Consider the following 17,531-nt stretch of genomic DNA (forward strand, 5'->3'; position numbering starts at 1 on the left):
TATATATGAAACTATAATCTGTTTAACTCTTCGATGATAGTGCACTGCTGGAGAAGTTTAACATTACCTAGCACCTTTGGCAGTTTGCAACAATATTCTTACGAAACTTTTCAGCTTTTAGGGAATATATAGTACATTTTTTAACAGCTAGATAGGATATGACAACAGTATATAGACGATGGAATCAACTCAGATACCTACCACTGACTTCAACTTCATCGTTTATCAACCTATTGGTCAATCCTCACATATTTTTAGTCAAGGTATTCATTTTATATTCAGCTTTTAAGCAATAAGGTTCTTTACCTTTGCATTCATAATTTTTCAGTGGGATTTTTTTTTTGTTCAGTGTTGTTTTTGTCAGAAATTTAATAAACTTTTTTTTTTACCTTGAAAGAAATTACTTATTTATTCTTTTGAGATCAACAGAATAAAAGCATCTTAATTAATAACAACACATTATTATTATAGTTACTAGTTAAAGTACTATATAACTATAGACTATAGTTAAACAACAGATTAAAGAATCATAATATGTATTACCTTGGAATATGAAAATCTTGGATCAAGCGCAGTGTTAGTAAGAATTTCACCAGCAGTGGCAGCAATATCTTCTTCGACTTTGTACTCTTCAGAGTTAGACAAATCTGGCAAAGGAACTGCTTCATCTCTGTAAGCAAATAACATTTCTATTGAAACATCTACGTTACTGCCTAAATGGATTTATAAACGAAACTTATCACTTTGTAACTTAAGTTTCAACTTGAACGCAGAGATACGAAAAAGAATGATACTGCTAACATTCTAGTGAGGAAGCATGCAGACTTACGGCTAACAGCAATTTAGGAAAGAGATGAGTTCCTATGGGCTAAACAAGGAGCATTATTGGGCATCAAAACTAGGAATGAAATAATCTAAACCTTTTATCATAATTGAATTGTACTATTGTCTGTCAATCTGCATAGCATTCTGTTTCTGCCATCCTTGTTTTAATGTTGTAGCTAACGTCACCAGGAGAGTTCCTCCTGCCTTACAACTAACCGAACATCTTGTCTCTCTCTCACACTATAAGGAATTAGATTCTGGAATTCATTTTAATTAAAAAATTATTTATTTTTTGTTCTTAAAATTTAACTTTATATTCTAGGATGAAAAGGAATTTAATCATTGGTATATCTGGTACAAATAACTGAATTATTGTCCTAATAATAAAAAATTTAAATCAAGTGGAAGGGAACTGGCAATTGGTGGACAGGCATAGGTCAAGATGGTCGGAAATTTTTCTGAACTCAGTTTTTACAAAATTATAACCATGTAAGTTTGGTTTTTGTTTGAATATTTATGCTACTACCTCTTAAACACTGGTGGGGAAAAGCGAGATGGAAAACAATGTCAAAATGCACACCTTTAAGGCTAGTTACCAACCAATGCCGCTAAAAGTTGGATCTTGCTGAACGGGCACTGGATTAGAACAACAGGTTGAACAAGGGATAAGAGGGACCTTGGAGTAAATGCCTTGAGAGATACAATCAAAAAAAGAAAGCTGAAGTTGTTCAGTTATCTATACTGTATGAATGCTGAGTGGGATACATGGAAGTTCTTTAAAAGGCACTCAACACTCCCTTCGATTGGGTGTACCACATCTCCAGGCTTTGACAAAAAAGAGAAATAGTTTGTGCTCTATGAAAGTGTTCGCTTGGGATCACGATGCTTGGGTGGCTTAGGTCAAGGTTCAATGCTAAAAGGAACAAAGGAGGAGAAATACAATTTCTTTTATAGAAAAAAAAAAAAAATTTATAATATTAATTTTCTGAATAGCTGAAATAAATTAGAGACAGTGGAAATTAATATGTAAGTAATGTTTCACTGATTTCAGTAAGTATATTATATTGATAGTGGGAGGGGAGGGAAGAGGTTTAATTGTGGCGCAATTCAAAATCAAAAAATTTAGGTTGTGGTGCATATTATAGCAAGGTTGGGCTCTCCTGCTCTAAATAATACTTCTCTTCTTCCTCAAATCTTCAATGAGCAGAATAGAGGTAGTGAAGAACGATCATTTAAATGAAGAAGTCCTAACAAATGATGAAGGACAAATTGTATGTTTCTCTCAACAGCAACATCACAGCTCTTAGCTTTCATCAAACTTATCGACTAGCTATGATGAGCTTAGATATTATAGCAGACAAACAGGAGAGTAGCAAAGGGGATTAGATTATTCCTTAGAAATGAAGCGGTCACAAATGATGACGACTCATCATAACAAGTTTCTTAACCAATTTTATTTTTATAGTTGTACGAAATATGAACAGAACATATTTTTACTGGACAATATATTTTTTATTTACCCTTTACATGAATAAGAGGAAATGGGCAAATAAAAAGAAACTTGGAGTTAAAAGTGATTTGATCGAATCGTTAATTCTCGCCAATTTTCTATCAAGATATTATCGAGTAATAATTGTGGATACTGCCAGTCAGGATAATGAAAAAAGATAAAATGAAAAACAGAAAAACATGGTTTTCTTTCACCCCAAAAATTTATATTAAGGTATAAATGATAATACTAGCTAGCACTACTTCTCCTTAACAATACACAAAACATATCATAAACCTGAAACCTTAGGCCTATTTGCCTAATCTCTGAACGCTAGTAGAAGTAATTGATAAACATATATAAAATGATTACCAGAAAAATCGAATCGTAATGATAGTGTAATAGAAAATAATATAAGAAGTTAAAATACTTACAAAGACTGGGTTCGAGTCCTCTGCAAATAATCATCAGCCCACCTTGGCCCAAAACCTAAATCATAGTCTAAAGATGCAGCATCGAAGGGGTCTGGCCTGTCTTCATGAGACCATATCCCATCACCAGTAATTTCCTATAAAAATAGAATCTCAAATAAGAACAAGTAATAGATGACCAGCAACCAACAAAAATTTACATAATTGCTAGTGAAGAGGATAGAGCTGAAAATTATTCAATATTAAAGAAGAAATAAAGAGTTATATAATTTGAATTGATAGAAGACAAAGAAAATATTAAAAACAGTTGTATTTCAGCTCTATTCAGGAATCTAAAATGTTTAATTTTTTTAAAAAAAACTTTCTCTATACCAACAAAAGTTCCAATCTGCCAAGCCAACATTTACACATTTTCATATTTATGTAAATAATTATGAAGAAAAAAAAGAAGATAAATCAAATATGTATGATACAATAAACATATGAATTATTAAAAGTCTTCATGAATGAATGAATTTTTATTGATTATAAAGATTGCAGTGAAATATAATTAACAAACTGATTCAAGAAAAATATTTAAGGATTGGTGAGAGGACCGTTAGATGGATACTAATGAAAGTCTTCATAAAATATGTAAATAAAAACATTGTATAACAATATCTGTAACTGAATACATAATTTGTGTTTCAGTCTTTGAACATTTATTATTTTGTCTTTAACAAAACCTTAACCCTGAAAATAATCCTTCAGAACAAAACATTTAATAACAATTAATTTCCGTAGACTTATCCTACAATATTGAAATATTAACATGTAATTTTCCAAATATTTATTTATTTAAAGGAACCTTCTCTTGCCATAAATGGATGCATGACTATTAAATTTTGTCAAAGTGAAAATGTAAGGACAATAATAATAAAGAAAGTATAATTAGATATAAATAAAACATGTGCTAGAACATATTACTTTAAAAAGAAGTTTAAAATTGAACAATTATATCCTTTAATAATTGCTTCAATTACTAGGCAGAGTAATGTAAATAAATCAAGGAAAACCTGAGTGTAAGGGTCTAAGTCGACAATTTTCCTTTTTATTTGCTATACTTCATTCTTACAGTCTTAAAATAATGATTAGGAATTTTGAGGTATAAACAAAGATTGAAGTTGAAACCTAAAAGCAGGTATATGTGATTGACATGAAAAGTAGATACATGACCATCTAATAAAACAACTGTAATCTGAAAGTAACACAGAAACACAATTCATTAAGTAATATAATTAAATTTGTAGATGTAGCTGGCCCTAGATTAATATAAGAAGGAAGAAGTAAGTGCACTGCCCTCCCCCCTCCCAACCAACCTCTCATAATATAATTAAAAATTAGCAGGAATAAATTTTTTATTGCTTAACTTCTTGATGAATGTACTGGTTGGAGGTTAGATGTGAATAAAAGTAACATGGTTTATGTTCAGAGATTCCATTAATATTAAATATGTAGATAATTCCACACAGCCCTAGTTGTAAGTGCCAAGGATAATTACTTGATTGATACAAAGCACTTGATTAGGATACTCAGTCTATATTTATTAACTATTGAAATAAAATATACTGAATAAAAAGCTGTTTTAATAGTACTATTGTCATATAAACTAAAAAGATTTAATAATTAACAATAAAATTAATCTAATCAGATTATATAACAAGTAGTAAGTTGTACTGTTCCATCTTATATTACAGCATATTACATGATATTTCAAGGTCATATATGGGTAGTAAAAACTTCATGGTTGCAGAAGGGCACCTATTGTAAATGTAATTTCTTAGTTATCAAACCCTTTACTAACTTGCAATTGAATCATTGAATTAAAAAATAAATCAATGTAAAAAAGTGAAAACTCGATAGATGTAAGTTGTAAGGATATAATTGGGTTATTATAAACATAAATTTTCTAAAATAAAAATAAACTAAACCAGTCATCATTTCACCAATTCTGACAAGACAGAAAATAACAAGAGGACATATACTTATACAGATAATATACAGAATGTCTTAAATTAAATGATCAAAAATAAAAAGAACACATTACTCAAAAACAATAATTGTATTGCATGATCTTAGTTTAGATGTCTAATAGCTGTTGATGTCACTAAGTAAATAATAATCTTAAAAAAAAAAGTTAGAATAATTAAAATTTCCAAAATAAAGAATTATTTTTAATTAAAAAAAAAAACTTATGAAATAATATAATTACAAAGTACAAGAATAAACTGAAACTATTTATATTGATAAAAACATAATAAAATTACAATGTGTTAGGCTGTGAAGTCACATCCACCCTAATAACATTTAAATTAATACGATATTTCGATCATGCACTAGACCTCAAACCTATAATGGCTTAAATAAAAATATTTGAAGGAAAAAATTGTAGGATTTAATGATCCAACTTAAATATTTAGTAGTGGTAAACACAAAAATTGAGCCCCAGAAATGAATAACCTAGTTGAAGGTGATGATGAAACATCAGAGTTGAGATGGAAAAGTAACAACTATCACATATTTACAGAGAAATAACTATTTCAGAAAACTTGATTTCCAGAAAAATTCACATTGATGACAAACATCCAGTTCAAGGACCACCAATGTCCTTCAAAAATTCCCTCAGACTTGCCCTTTCAGAGAGCACTGATCAGCTCTAAATTATTCCCAAATTTACGTTATAAAGCAGTGAAGTCACTTTACACAAGTACGCATAATACAACTATGGGATCAAATGTGTTTTAAAAAATTACCTGAAAACTTTTTCCAGACTCAAGGTATTGTTGAGCCCATTCCTGGACATCTCCTTCTATCGCAAGTTGAGATATTGGTGCAGATCTCACTGGTCCAGCCCCACGACTTTCTAGATCCCTCATCTCTGCCAACAAGGAATCCATCCTAAACGGTTGAGCGGAATGACTAGTTTCTTCAAAAAACTCGTGCACCAACTACAAATAAACCACAATATAAAATAAAATTAACAAATCCCATAGACATAGTAGATGGGGTTACAAACCTGATCCACATTAGTATTTGGCAAACTGTCTTGGTGAGGAAAGCTGTGAAACCCTTCATCTTTCAACCCTCTATCTTGTACAAAATGAGAAGATAGGCTAACTAAAGAATTAGTGCCTCCACACTCTCCTTCAACAAGTTTTCGAAGTGACATGGCTCACACAAATTGTATCTTTAATATGATATGATGAAATCTGTAATTAGTAAATAGATTATTAGATCCACAATAATTAAATATGGATTATACTTAATGGAGAAAAAAAGGAGAGTTAATTGAACAAACAGAGAAAAACTATCCATTCTAACATTAAAAAAAAAAAATAAAAGATAAGACACTTAGACATTAAAAATAGTTACCTGGCATAAAATTGTTGAGGAAATAGACAATGTCAACTCAGGAATTTGTCAATAATGTTCTGATCTCAAAATTTTCCACACCCAGTTAACACTCATTTCTATACTAACAACTGCTAAATTGATTTAGATAATGACTTGTACAAAGCAGAGAAACCCTTAACAATGGTAGATAGGGTTAATAATTCAACCTTGTGCGAGGAGAGCCAGGGCCATTATGATCGACATTTTTTACATTCCCGAGTTTATCAGTGTTTCCAACTTACTGTTGGGTGATATTCTGATTAATATTATCGTATTTAACTTGGAAATATTTGTTCAGAGGTAATTAAATAAACTTCAATGACTTTTTATCCTCTGATAATGTTAAATTTTCTAAAAGTTTCTAACGCACTCTATCGTTGAAAGTTATAGGTTGAGCTGTGGTGGGAAGCGTCTTACTTAAATTTTTTTTATTGTAATTCAAACATGTCATTATCCAACGCAACCTCAGCCACTTAAAATATGTACATTTGTTCATTGTCTTATGAGAATTTGTAGGAGATGCATAGAATCTTACACATGAAACATTCTTAAGATTTTTTCTCTTTTTGTTTTAAATAACAAACATGTATTGCTCATTCACGGTTGTAAAAGCCGATATAAAGTTACGAAACATTTTATAATTGCTGAAAAATACCAGTCTTCAAAAAATGTAAAAGAAATATTTCACTATAAACAAAAGATCTAATCGTGCATTAATTACAAAAGATAAGTACAATTACTAATTATTTTAATGAATGAATGTGCCAGTGTTAGGCAACTTTTATTCAGTATATTGTAATTAATTAAATCATTGTGCATTGAACTGAAATTCAGGAAATTTGGTTATGGCTTAGTTATGAATAATACACAGCTACACGAAGTGAAAATTAGGAGTACAACTTTTGGGTAAAGCGTTTGTTTGAAAGGAAAAAACCTTGAAGAAATGTTTCCCGCTAATATAATCTCGCTTAGGTTTAGAGTGGAAGATTTTTAATAGTTTAGAAAAAAATTAGCATATTGAATCAATTCTTTTTATTAAAATACCGTAAAATGGGATTAGATTGTGTTAGACTTTGAGGTTTTCCCCATGTCATTTCTTTGTTTACGAATATAAATATGCAAACTCAAGGAAACTATTACTCCAATAAAACGGGTTAGCTGAATAAGGGACTGTGGTCCTAACACTACGTGCCGGATTCGAGTTCGGACGTGGTAGATAATTATTTATTTCCCTCGTATCATCCTGGGATGGAGCGTTATGATGTACATATTTCCTTTGCATGACTACGGCACAAGAGGTTATGGTTAGGATGAATTCCAAGTGGCGGTTGTTCTAGAAGTTACAAAACATTCATTTTTGAGTTCTTTCAAGCAAGAAAAATCATAGGTTATTTTCTGTCAGAAAATGGTTGAATTTTTACAACGGGTTGAGGCAAAATAAATGTAGAAGTATTTAAGATGCACGCTCCCATAAGTTCATTTTATTCTAGAAAAACCTAACATTTTCGCATATTTTTCATTCATTGCTCCATATTCTACAACACTGTAAGACGTAATAGCACATTACTTTAAGTAGAGTAAATTTTCCAAAATATGAGTTCGAATAGATCTGTTTATGTTTAATAGTTCCCGATAGACAGTTTTTGAAAAACTTTTTCTTCCAAATAACGAAAAATCGTTATTTAGTAAATTTATTTGCCAAATATCATGGAAACTATCAGAAAATATTAATTATAAACTATAGTACATTTAAGTAGGTTTAATTTGAATGCTAATAGATGTGTATGCGCTAATAGTTCCTGAGATATTCAGTTTTTTATTTTGGTCAAATATGAGTAAATATTATTTTTTTTTTCATAACCCTTATTTCTGAATTTCATTTATGGTTATTAGGATGAATATATATTCTAGTCCTGCACTGTTTCCTTCTTCTGTAGTGGCCTACATTTTAAGCAGTTTTTGACTTGTATGTTTGTTGTAGTGGAGTAAATATTATATATAGTTTCTTCTATTAATAATTAATTATTCCCACAATAAATCCACTGACCGCTGATTTTTTAGTGAATATTTCATAAAATGTTGCTTTTTAAAAAAAACTTGTAGCGAGAGGAACAAGAAGTTCAACTCTAATCCACCAGAAAACCGATCCGCAGCCTCTTCTTGAGTTAGTTTCGGTTTGTAGCTGATCCTGATTTCTAAATGGTTGTTCACCCTTGACATGATCTCTCTCCTCTATCTGTCATCCCTTCGTAAGCTCCGGGAGCTAGCTACCCTTCGGGCTTACATACCTCCTTCGCCTCTGTCGGAATAGTACCCGGCAGGACGAAGGCACCTTCCTGCATGACTCTGGCAGCTAGATACCCTCCAGGTCTACATACCTCCCTCGTGTTTATAGGAATAACACCGGATAGGACGAGTTAACCATCCTCTAAGATACAGCGGTTGCTACCCGTTAGTCTAATCCTATCTAGTCATCTTCTTGTTAACTACCTGACCTTTATAAACTGAACACGCATTGCCGAGGCCTTCTAGACAAGCAGAATCAGAAAGAAACGAACCCACCTCGACAAACTGTGTCTCGGGAACTATTGTATGTAAACAGCTCTATTAGGACTCATATTTTAGCAAATTTATTCTACATTAATTTTTTATTTTAGGTTTGATAATATTTTAGGTAGAAGAAGAATAGAAAATATCGAAACAACCCGCCAGAAAAAATAATTCATTTGATGATGTTCTTTATAAGGATCCCTTAAAAGCCACTTTTGTGATCGTTCCTAAGGAAGACCTTACTACGTTTTCCTCCAAATGTACATTTTTCGCTTTCCTTAATAATTATAAATTTTTATGAAAACTCATTTATTACCTTATCCTTTTATGTCGGCTATGTTATTTAGAAAACGAAAGTTCTTAAGGAATTCCCTTTAATTAAATGAGCGTTTATAAAATGATAATTGTGTTAAGGGAAGGTAAATATGTAAATTTTAAGGTATACTTAAGCAAGATGTCGCAATCCTGCTGATGATGTATAAAAACAGCAAATCTTTTTATATAGGCAATATAAATAAAAACAGTGGTAGTTGATTCACTTTAATCCAATACTGCATGTTTGTTTTTCTAGCAATCGAACTATTAGTTTTAAATTGATGAAACCCGTTGCTTTATGTTCACGACGAGCAAGCCATGAATGATTTGCATATCAAAATACTGAAGATATGATAATACTGATAATATATTGTTTCTATGTGGTTTCTTTTCTCTTATCAAGCGGACATAATAAAACAAACAATGTTGTATTTCCTACTGATTGGAAAGTCCCAGTACATTGATATGTATCTTGTCCTTTTATTTGTTGTTTCTTATTAGAACAGCCACGTTTCTGGATTAAACACAGCTAGAAACTGTTATGTAATTAAGCCAGACTAGAAGGGAACAATATTTCGTTTTAGGATTCACAAATTACAAGATAATTAGGTAATTTTATAGATAATTAATTAGATAATATTAGAAATTAAACATTTTTCTATCGTAATTCGGTAGCAATCCAGCTTTATTACACATGGTATAATAGAAAAATTATTACGTATATATAGCTTGGATTACCTCAAATTTTAAACTAAAAAAACCAATTCAGAAAAATATGGAAGATCGGAAGTAAGGAGAAGTTTATAATAAAGACATTGGTCAAAAATTTATCTTTTTCTGCCATAAAACTTTTTTTTTTAGAATCCAATGCAACAAACAAATTTTAGCCCAATACTTTTCCAAAAATTCTGAATTTCACTTTCAGCGCCGATCACATTCCTTGAGTTTTAACACAATGAAGGAAACTAGTACACATGCTGAAGTTAATTGATAAAGATACAATTTCTTTTCGGCATTTTTTTCGAATGAAGATTTAAAATTACACTAAATTAAAACGTGGAATTATTTAATGAATTTAAAGTAAACAGATAAACAAACTATTTTCAGAAATAAAAAGGGTATTTGCTTGTAGGAGCTTTCACATAGTGATGTAGTAAGTTCCCGGGGTGACCCCTACGTACGAAATTTCCCTCACGCTGACTGGGTTTGGTAGATTTAAAAAAAAACTATCCTTTGACCACCATCATGAATCTCAATTTCAGTCTGTCGGGGCGGATCTCGTATTTATAGTCTAAGAGTCCGGAGAAAAAAAAAAAAGAAGTTATTTCCCCCACATTTTTTATTACTTTAATGAAAACTATATATAGCTATCAGCTGAAATTGATGATTACCTGCCACCCTAAAATACATAATAGAACATTTTGGTGAAATATGAGCCATAATAGAGAAGCTTACGTTCAATAGTTCTCGAGATAGTTTTTCCAAAAAACAACATTTTTTTTTCAAAATGAAAAATCAATAATTTGTGAATTTATTTTGGCTATTACCTCTCGATTGAGGAGTAGTCGCTGGGATAGAGAAGTAGCAGTTTCAATAATATTCGTCTAAATAATGTAGAAAAATTTTGATTTCTTTTTTGTTCGGAAATATTTTTTGGTTTATGATAAATTATAACTCAGGAACCATTAGACGTATTGATGCCTATTGTTATCCGAATTAAGGCTACTTGAATGTGCTCTGTAGTAGCATATAATTAGTATTTGTGTAGGATTGGTTTCCATGTTTTCCATATAAGTTCACAAAATATTGATTTTTCGTTATTTGGAAAACAATGTTGCTTTTTGAAAAAAAATATGGAACTTAACGAATTCTATTAGAGCTCATATTTTAGAATATTTACTCTACTTTAAAAAATGTACAATGAAGTGTTTCAGTATTGTCGATAGTTTTAAGGAAATAGAGCTCCGAATGAAAACTTTTATTTATTTCTTGAATAAAATAAATATCAGTGCCCGTAGACGTTAAATAGTTCAATATTTACTTTTTACTTTAATGAAATTTACTATATCTTTTTTATAGTCTGGGTAAAAATTAAACCCTTTTTTTCATAGAAAACATGTTCTTTACTTGGAAGGACTCAAAAATAAATTTTTGTAACTTTTGGAACAGCCGTAATTTTTTTATTTCTCCTTACCATGGTTGGCAGACTCATCAATTTAGACCCTTAACTGTATATAGTTTTCATTAAAGTAATAAAAAATTGGTGCGAATAACTAATGTTTTTCTCCCCTTCAGCTTTTGGTTTATGATGGTAACCTATTTAATACAGTGATGATACATAACAACATACAAAGTTACAAGGAGAAAAACAATTTATGTATTTAAATTATTTAGAAACTTGTCAAATGAAAATACAGTCTAACGTTTCAATACGGCATGTCCATAAAAATCTTATACCCAATTAGCTCTTGCACGATAGACTAGTTGTTTTTCTACCGGTTAAAAAAATAAAAGAAAGAATTTCCTACTTGTTCAGGAAAACATAACTTAAGTTTGTGAGGTTCCTACCCGACAGTATTACTTAATAATACTTCACTTATACCTGTCGAACACGTTCACTTCCTAAGACATTAGGAGATATTACATACTTGTAACCTCATATGAACAGAAAAAAATACGAAACTGCTAGTCGTTTCCGACTATTACAATAGTTACTAGGCAAACGGTCCAAACCTCCAACCAATTACAAAATACTCATTCACGTGACCATTATAAGGCCTACATGGATTTACGGACTTTGGGGTTTCAGTAAGTCATTTAATTTCACTCATATGTAATCCAAAATTCTGAAAGCTCCTTGCTCTGTCACAATTAAAATCATCCAGAAGGACCTCATTGTTTCATATATTGCCCATTTAACCTGAACCAGGCATCAATCCTTCCATAATAAACTTCCTAACAACCCAAACCCACTAGTTTCTGACCTTCTTCCTCTACAATTCTTGATAAACCACCAAGGCGTCTGAAAAGAAGATGGCCTCGAAACTTTTTACTCTAGAAATGTTATGGGTAGATTCTCCACAAGATTGTAATGCCATTGTAACATAACCAACAGCATACTTACTGGTTATATACTTCTTTAATACAGTTATAAATTTTAGTTGGCTGATAGGCATTTCTACTTTCCTCGTCAATTGCCACTATGGTAAGGTAGCTGGTATAATACAGTTGGTTCTAATTATTTATTTTTTTTAAAGGAATAAAGAATTTAATATGACTGTGTAGAAGTACTGATTTGTCTGAGAAACTAATGCAATGAAAAACTAGGGCTATGACTCAAAAGCGAATTTAAAAGCTAAGACACAATTGAAATTTGCTAATTAAACTATCTTGTAGAGCGGCTTGATTGGACGTAATCTAAGAAATCAGTTCAACGGTTCGAGTGTTTGCCAATATTATCATTAGTGATATCAAATTACATATCTTTTACACTCATTCATCATTGTCAGGTAATATCTAAGCAATATTAAGACGTAGATAAAGATGGACAAACAAGTAAAAAATGTATGTGTTACAATTTTCAACATAAACAATTAGGTAATGATTTAATTACCTCATCAATAATTTACTATTATTTTTTATGATTTGGACCGGTGTAGGAAAACCAATGAGATTTGATATAAATTTAACATACCTCTACCTTGTGGCACAAGTGACAAACAAAATATCAGGTGCGGTGTGCGCATTACTCAAGTTTCACTCACCGATTTACTTACGTCACCAAGTTTTCAGTAAGTCAGTGAGCTCGTGTTAGTTAACGCTATTTTCGAGGATTTTGAAAGAAAAAAATACCATGAGAGGCTAAAACTATGAACAAAAATTGTTTATTATTATCATGTTTTAGGGTTTCTCGAGGTGGTAATTAAAAATATAAATGTTTACATATTAAAGAATACAACAGTTTAACAGAAGATAAAGAGGCAGTTATGCGATCTCAGCATTTTCCGTTCGAATAGGATTTAAATATTTTTCCTTTAGTTATTCCTACAATTCTTCAATATTTTGTATAATACATTGTATATTATTGCTAACAATGAAAACTGTTTATTTTTTTTCAAATGAACAATGAACAAAATTCATTTATCTATGATGAATCGAAAACTGTTTTTCTCTTAATATGTTATTATCATAATTATTGATTGAATAAAATATTTTTTTTCGAATTTAAGTCTTAAAATAATCTATATTTTTTTATAGGTCGAACGTTTCGGTCATCCTCAAGGAAATCAATCACAATACAGCTTTTATTTTACACATGATTTTTAACAAACAACAATATTATTAATAAATTATCATACCTTAAATACAATTTTAAAACCATATCAATTTTAAAAACCTTTATGCAGGCCATTCTGGTCAAGTCAATAATTTCAGTCGAAAATTACTATGAGTAATTAAAACTACTAAAACCCTATGAGACATTAAAACAATAGGGAGTTCATATAATTTTATTAATAAAAAATCCTTAACTTATGTCTAATTACCTATTATATCTATTCATCTCATTAAATTTTAATCACAGTCAATTTATATTATAATACTTTATTACGACAATATTGGTAACCTTTACCACACTCAGGCCAGGTATATAATTTATTTATTTGAACTTTATTTTGGTTAAATTTCCTATTTCTTTTATTATTGGACTTCATATGAAGGTTAATTATAATTATCAACATAAATTTTAAACTATATTTTTCATTGATTAATTTTGCTTAAAATCTCTGCATAGTTTCGGTTCAGATTTATTTAAATCATAATTGTGTTTTATCTTTATTAAAATTGACAATAGTATTAAGAATTGTTAACTCAAGTTATTTAATGAGTGAAAGTTTAGTCTCGCTACCCAAATAATTTGGACTCATTATACTCAATTGATATGCTAGTTTAAAATTCAGTAGGGACCTACCAGATAGTATTAGTATACTCTGAGTTATTTCATATGATCCTATCTAGAACTATAGAACAATAATTATCAAAGATAATTAATTATATACTGACAGTTATTATGAGGGAAGGCCTCAGGCTGGAGAGCACTGAATAAACTCCGGCAATGTTCTGTATTTACTACCGTAGGATTGTTATTCATTTGTAACAAATTATAGTTTACGCTCTCAAAATTTTTAGAAACATACATTAAAAATTACTCTGATCAAAAAAGTAAACTTTGAAGTGCTGAAAGATAATTGAATTAAATGATTTTATATTCCTATTGTGAAAGTGGGAATTCAATTTTTCAAACTACCTCAATTTTAAGTTTCAGAAAAATGTAAGGCCACAATGGAGAAATGAGTATTTAAAAATATTCTTCCAGGCAAATTTCTTTTTTCCCAATAAAATTTAAAATAGCATGTTTTTCCGCTTAGCTTTTTAACTATGTATTTACATGTGAATATACCACCAACCAAAAAAACTAACAAGGGATAATTCAAAACAGGGAAACTTTAATAAGTCTGATTAAAAATTTATAGGGATATAGATATTGAGCAGACCAATTTTTTTATTTGCAATAATAATGTATATAACTCATATAATATAATAATAAAAAAAAAATTACTACTCTCAACAAAGCAAGATAGAAGAATGAAGTACATGAGGTGGAATAGGAATAAGCACTGAGGTTTTTCATAAAATACTGAGAGACTTTTTCTAAGTTATTCGAAACTATTGGTTAATAATATTCCAAAAACACTCCGCATTAGTGTTATTTGAATATCTTTTTATGATACGATTTTCTGTCAAGGTTTGGTCGAATTTAGAGCTAGGTAACAAAAGATGCAATTGCACGAAAACCCGGTCTGTAGTAATGACAAATTTCGAGGATCATCTTGAGTTGAACTGTAACATGGTGCCAAACCTCGAAAAATCTAACCCAGTAATTTCAGAGAAAAATAAAAAAAAGGAAGGTATACGGATATTTTTTTTTAAATTTTAGATTTTACGAATCTTTAAACATAAAACCTCAATTATTGATTCATCAATTCAACTCAATTCAAAATTATTGATGTGAGGAACATGTCTAGGGATCAGACGGTTTGGATTCAGTACCAGATCAAATTGAAGAATCAAATTAAAATGTTAAACAGTGAAATAGAAATAAGTGACAGCAACTGAGATTTATTTCCAAGATATTTCCTTCTTTTGTTCGATATTTCTTGTTTGCTATCCAGAAGTCTTCTAGGAAGTGAGAGATATTTTTCATTAATTTTTCCTCATGTTATTTATTAGAAGTGGTCCTAAGGCTGTTTATCTCCTCCCTTGGTGTATCAGATACGATGGCTAGGTTTAGATATTATGAGAACAACAAACATTTCATAACCCTCTGATTATATGGGCTAGCGTTTATATTTATTTATCTAGTGATGATCCGCATTTCTGATTGTTTATACTGAGCGTACTATTTAAACCAATTAGAAATAAATAATAATTAGGTTATCAAACATATCTTAAACAAAATAAAACAACTTAAATATTATAAGTTAAACGATGTTTATTTTTTAATGGGTGTAATAACTTTGAAGGAACTAAAACGTGAAAATTAGGATGAAGATTGTTGTGTTATGATAGTTTATTATTGTTTTAGGTTTGAAGTACATGAATATGGGACAGTGGTCCCGAAACGTTGTACTATAATATGATAATTTAATATCAATTACATTCAATTGGAAGTTTTTTAACCTCAAAAAATTTTTATGAATTGACTTACCAGACTTCCTAAAGAGAAAATCTAGAAAAAAATTTTAGGAAGTGAAAATTAAGTTGAGAAAATGAAATCAATTTATTAAAAAATAAATTTTCGCATTTCCTCTTTAGCCGTTGAGGAAAAGCCGACAATTAATGAAAACAATTAAAATCCGGTTATTACCAGTTATACTAAAACAAAGGCGCCGAATTGTTGGTTTTGGCCCCACCCATATTACTGATAATGGCACTCAGGTTGTATATTGGTAAACATTGACCGCTATTATACGAAGTAGTTGTTTAAATGATACATCCTATCAGTAATAGTCATTGTTCATTTAAAAAACTTCATTTGATCCATTCTCTTAAGGTGCCTCTAGACGTTTGCCAAATTTAAGCAAATTCGCCCATGCGCAAGCGTGTGGATGAGTAATTTGGTGGTTTTTGGGCACAAATTTTGCAGGACCACAATAATTTCCCTTACTATATATAAGTTCGTGAAAATAATAGGACCAGGTATTCTGTCAGGCTTAGTTTTGGAATTATTTAGTAGCGATCGAAAATTTTGTTTTAAATCCGAAATATCGTTCTAATATCATCTTAAGCAAACCTTATCTGTGAAAATAACTTTTTATTCTATTAAATACGTGGAAAAAAAATATAAATTTGACTTCTGGAACCGTGGGTCAAAATTCGTATCAATGGGTATTGTTTAGTCTTGTAATTTTTGTTTTATCATTTCAAGTATGAATTACGGCAAACATGCTAAATGATATGCACATTATTTAAAGTTTTTAACTGCTAGTACTTTAATAAGCATTATTAATTATTATAAATTGTTTAATTTTCTTCTAATTTTTATGCATAATTCTCAATGCCATGATAATAATGATATAATAATAGTTTATACATTATGGGTTTTGATAATAGATAAAAACGGAAATCTTTTAATTCGTTATGTAGGGAAATACTTTAACATTCAAGAGATAACTAAATAATACTTTTAATCACACTGATAAGAAGTACATACCCAGACTGAAAATTTATCTTAAAACAGTTTTCTATCTTTAGCACACATAGCATTATCTACGTTGTTTAAAACCTCAATTATCAGGCGTTTATCCTAAATATATGCTATAAAGTTATGATACAATCAAATATGAAAAAACAATATATTCGTCTATAAATATAACAGAACTTTTTGTATAAAAAAAATAAAACAATGGTCGGTATTAAAAATGTTAATTTTAATTTCTTATTTCTTATTAAATTCTTATATCTTGTCGCGTTCTGATACTTTTCGGCAGTAACTGAAACTACAGGAGAAAACCGAGGTAACTCGATTTTTTTTTTTTTAAATGATTAAAATAGTTTTAATCAGTGCTTTCATCTCTATTTTGTAATTTACTCCTAAGACTCTAAAGCCTAATTTTGACGCCTGTATTTTATTCTAAAGGGGTCAATCCCAGAATAAATAAAGATTATTATTATTAATTATTATTATTATTATTATTATTACTACTACTATCTGTACCCTATTGGCTCAGGGCAATCCACTTAAATCCTGTGATCGACAAATTAATATGAATTAAGATTCAACTGAGATGTATGATGCTTCAAGATTATACAACAGTTCTCCACTGAATTGAGAGAAAGTGATGTAATTTAAGATTTTTTTTTTTTAAATTTATCTACAACATACGCTGACGACACATGTATACTTTCTGTAAACAACGACCCAACTAATG

The 17,531-nt window shown here is 30.1% G+C and overlaps 1 protein-coding gene across 2 annotated transcripts in view; it reads right to left on the reverse strand.

Moving 5' to 3' along the window:
* The window catches only part of Pex5 (peroxin 5), a 53,983-nt gene that overhangs the window by 6,202 nt on the left and 30,250 nt on the right, over nt 1-17,531 (reverse strand). The window contains exons 1-5 of one of the 2 annotated variants that reach the window (XM_014427789.3): nt 6,157-6,377; nt 5,801-5,993; nt 5,538-5,732; nt 2,749-2,882; nt 544-670 (exon numbers count right to left, since the gene is read on the reverse strand). In XM_014427789.3, coding sequence (XP_014283275.1) covers nt 544-670; nt 2,749-2,882; nt 5,538-5,732; nt 5,801-5,953 — 609 coding nt within the window. In that variant the 5' untranslated portion in view covers nt 5,954-5,993; nt 6,157-6,377. Of the gene's footprint in view, nt 1-543; nt 671-2,748; nt 2,883-5,537; nt 5,733-5,800; nt 5,994-6,156; nt 6,378-17,531 lie in introns of those variants that run through there. The other variant, XM_067048762.1, reaches the window with a different exon arrangement.

The sequence above is a fragment of the Halyomorpha halys genome, unplaced genomic scaffold (assembly GCF_000696795.3).
Source record: "Halyomorpha halys isolate HHAL.00 unplaced genomic scaffold, Hhal_1.1 Scaffold672.1, whole genome shotgun sequence".
NCBI lineage: Eukaryota > Metazoa > Arthropoda > Insecta > Hemiptera > Pentatomidae > Halyomorpha > Halyomorpha halys.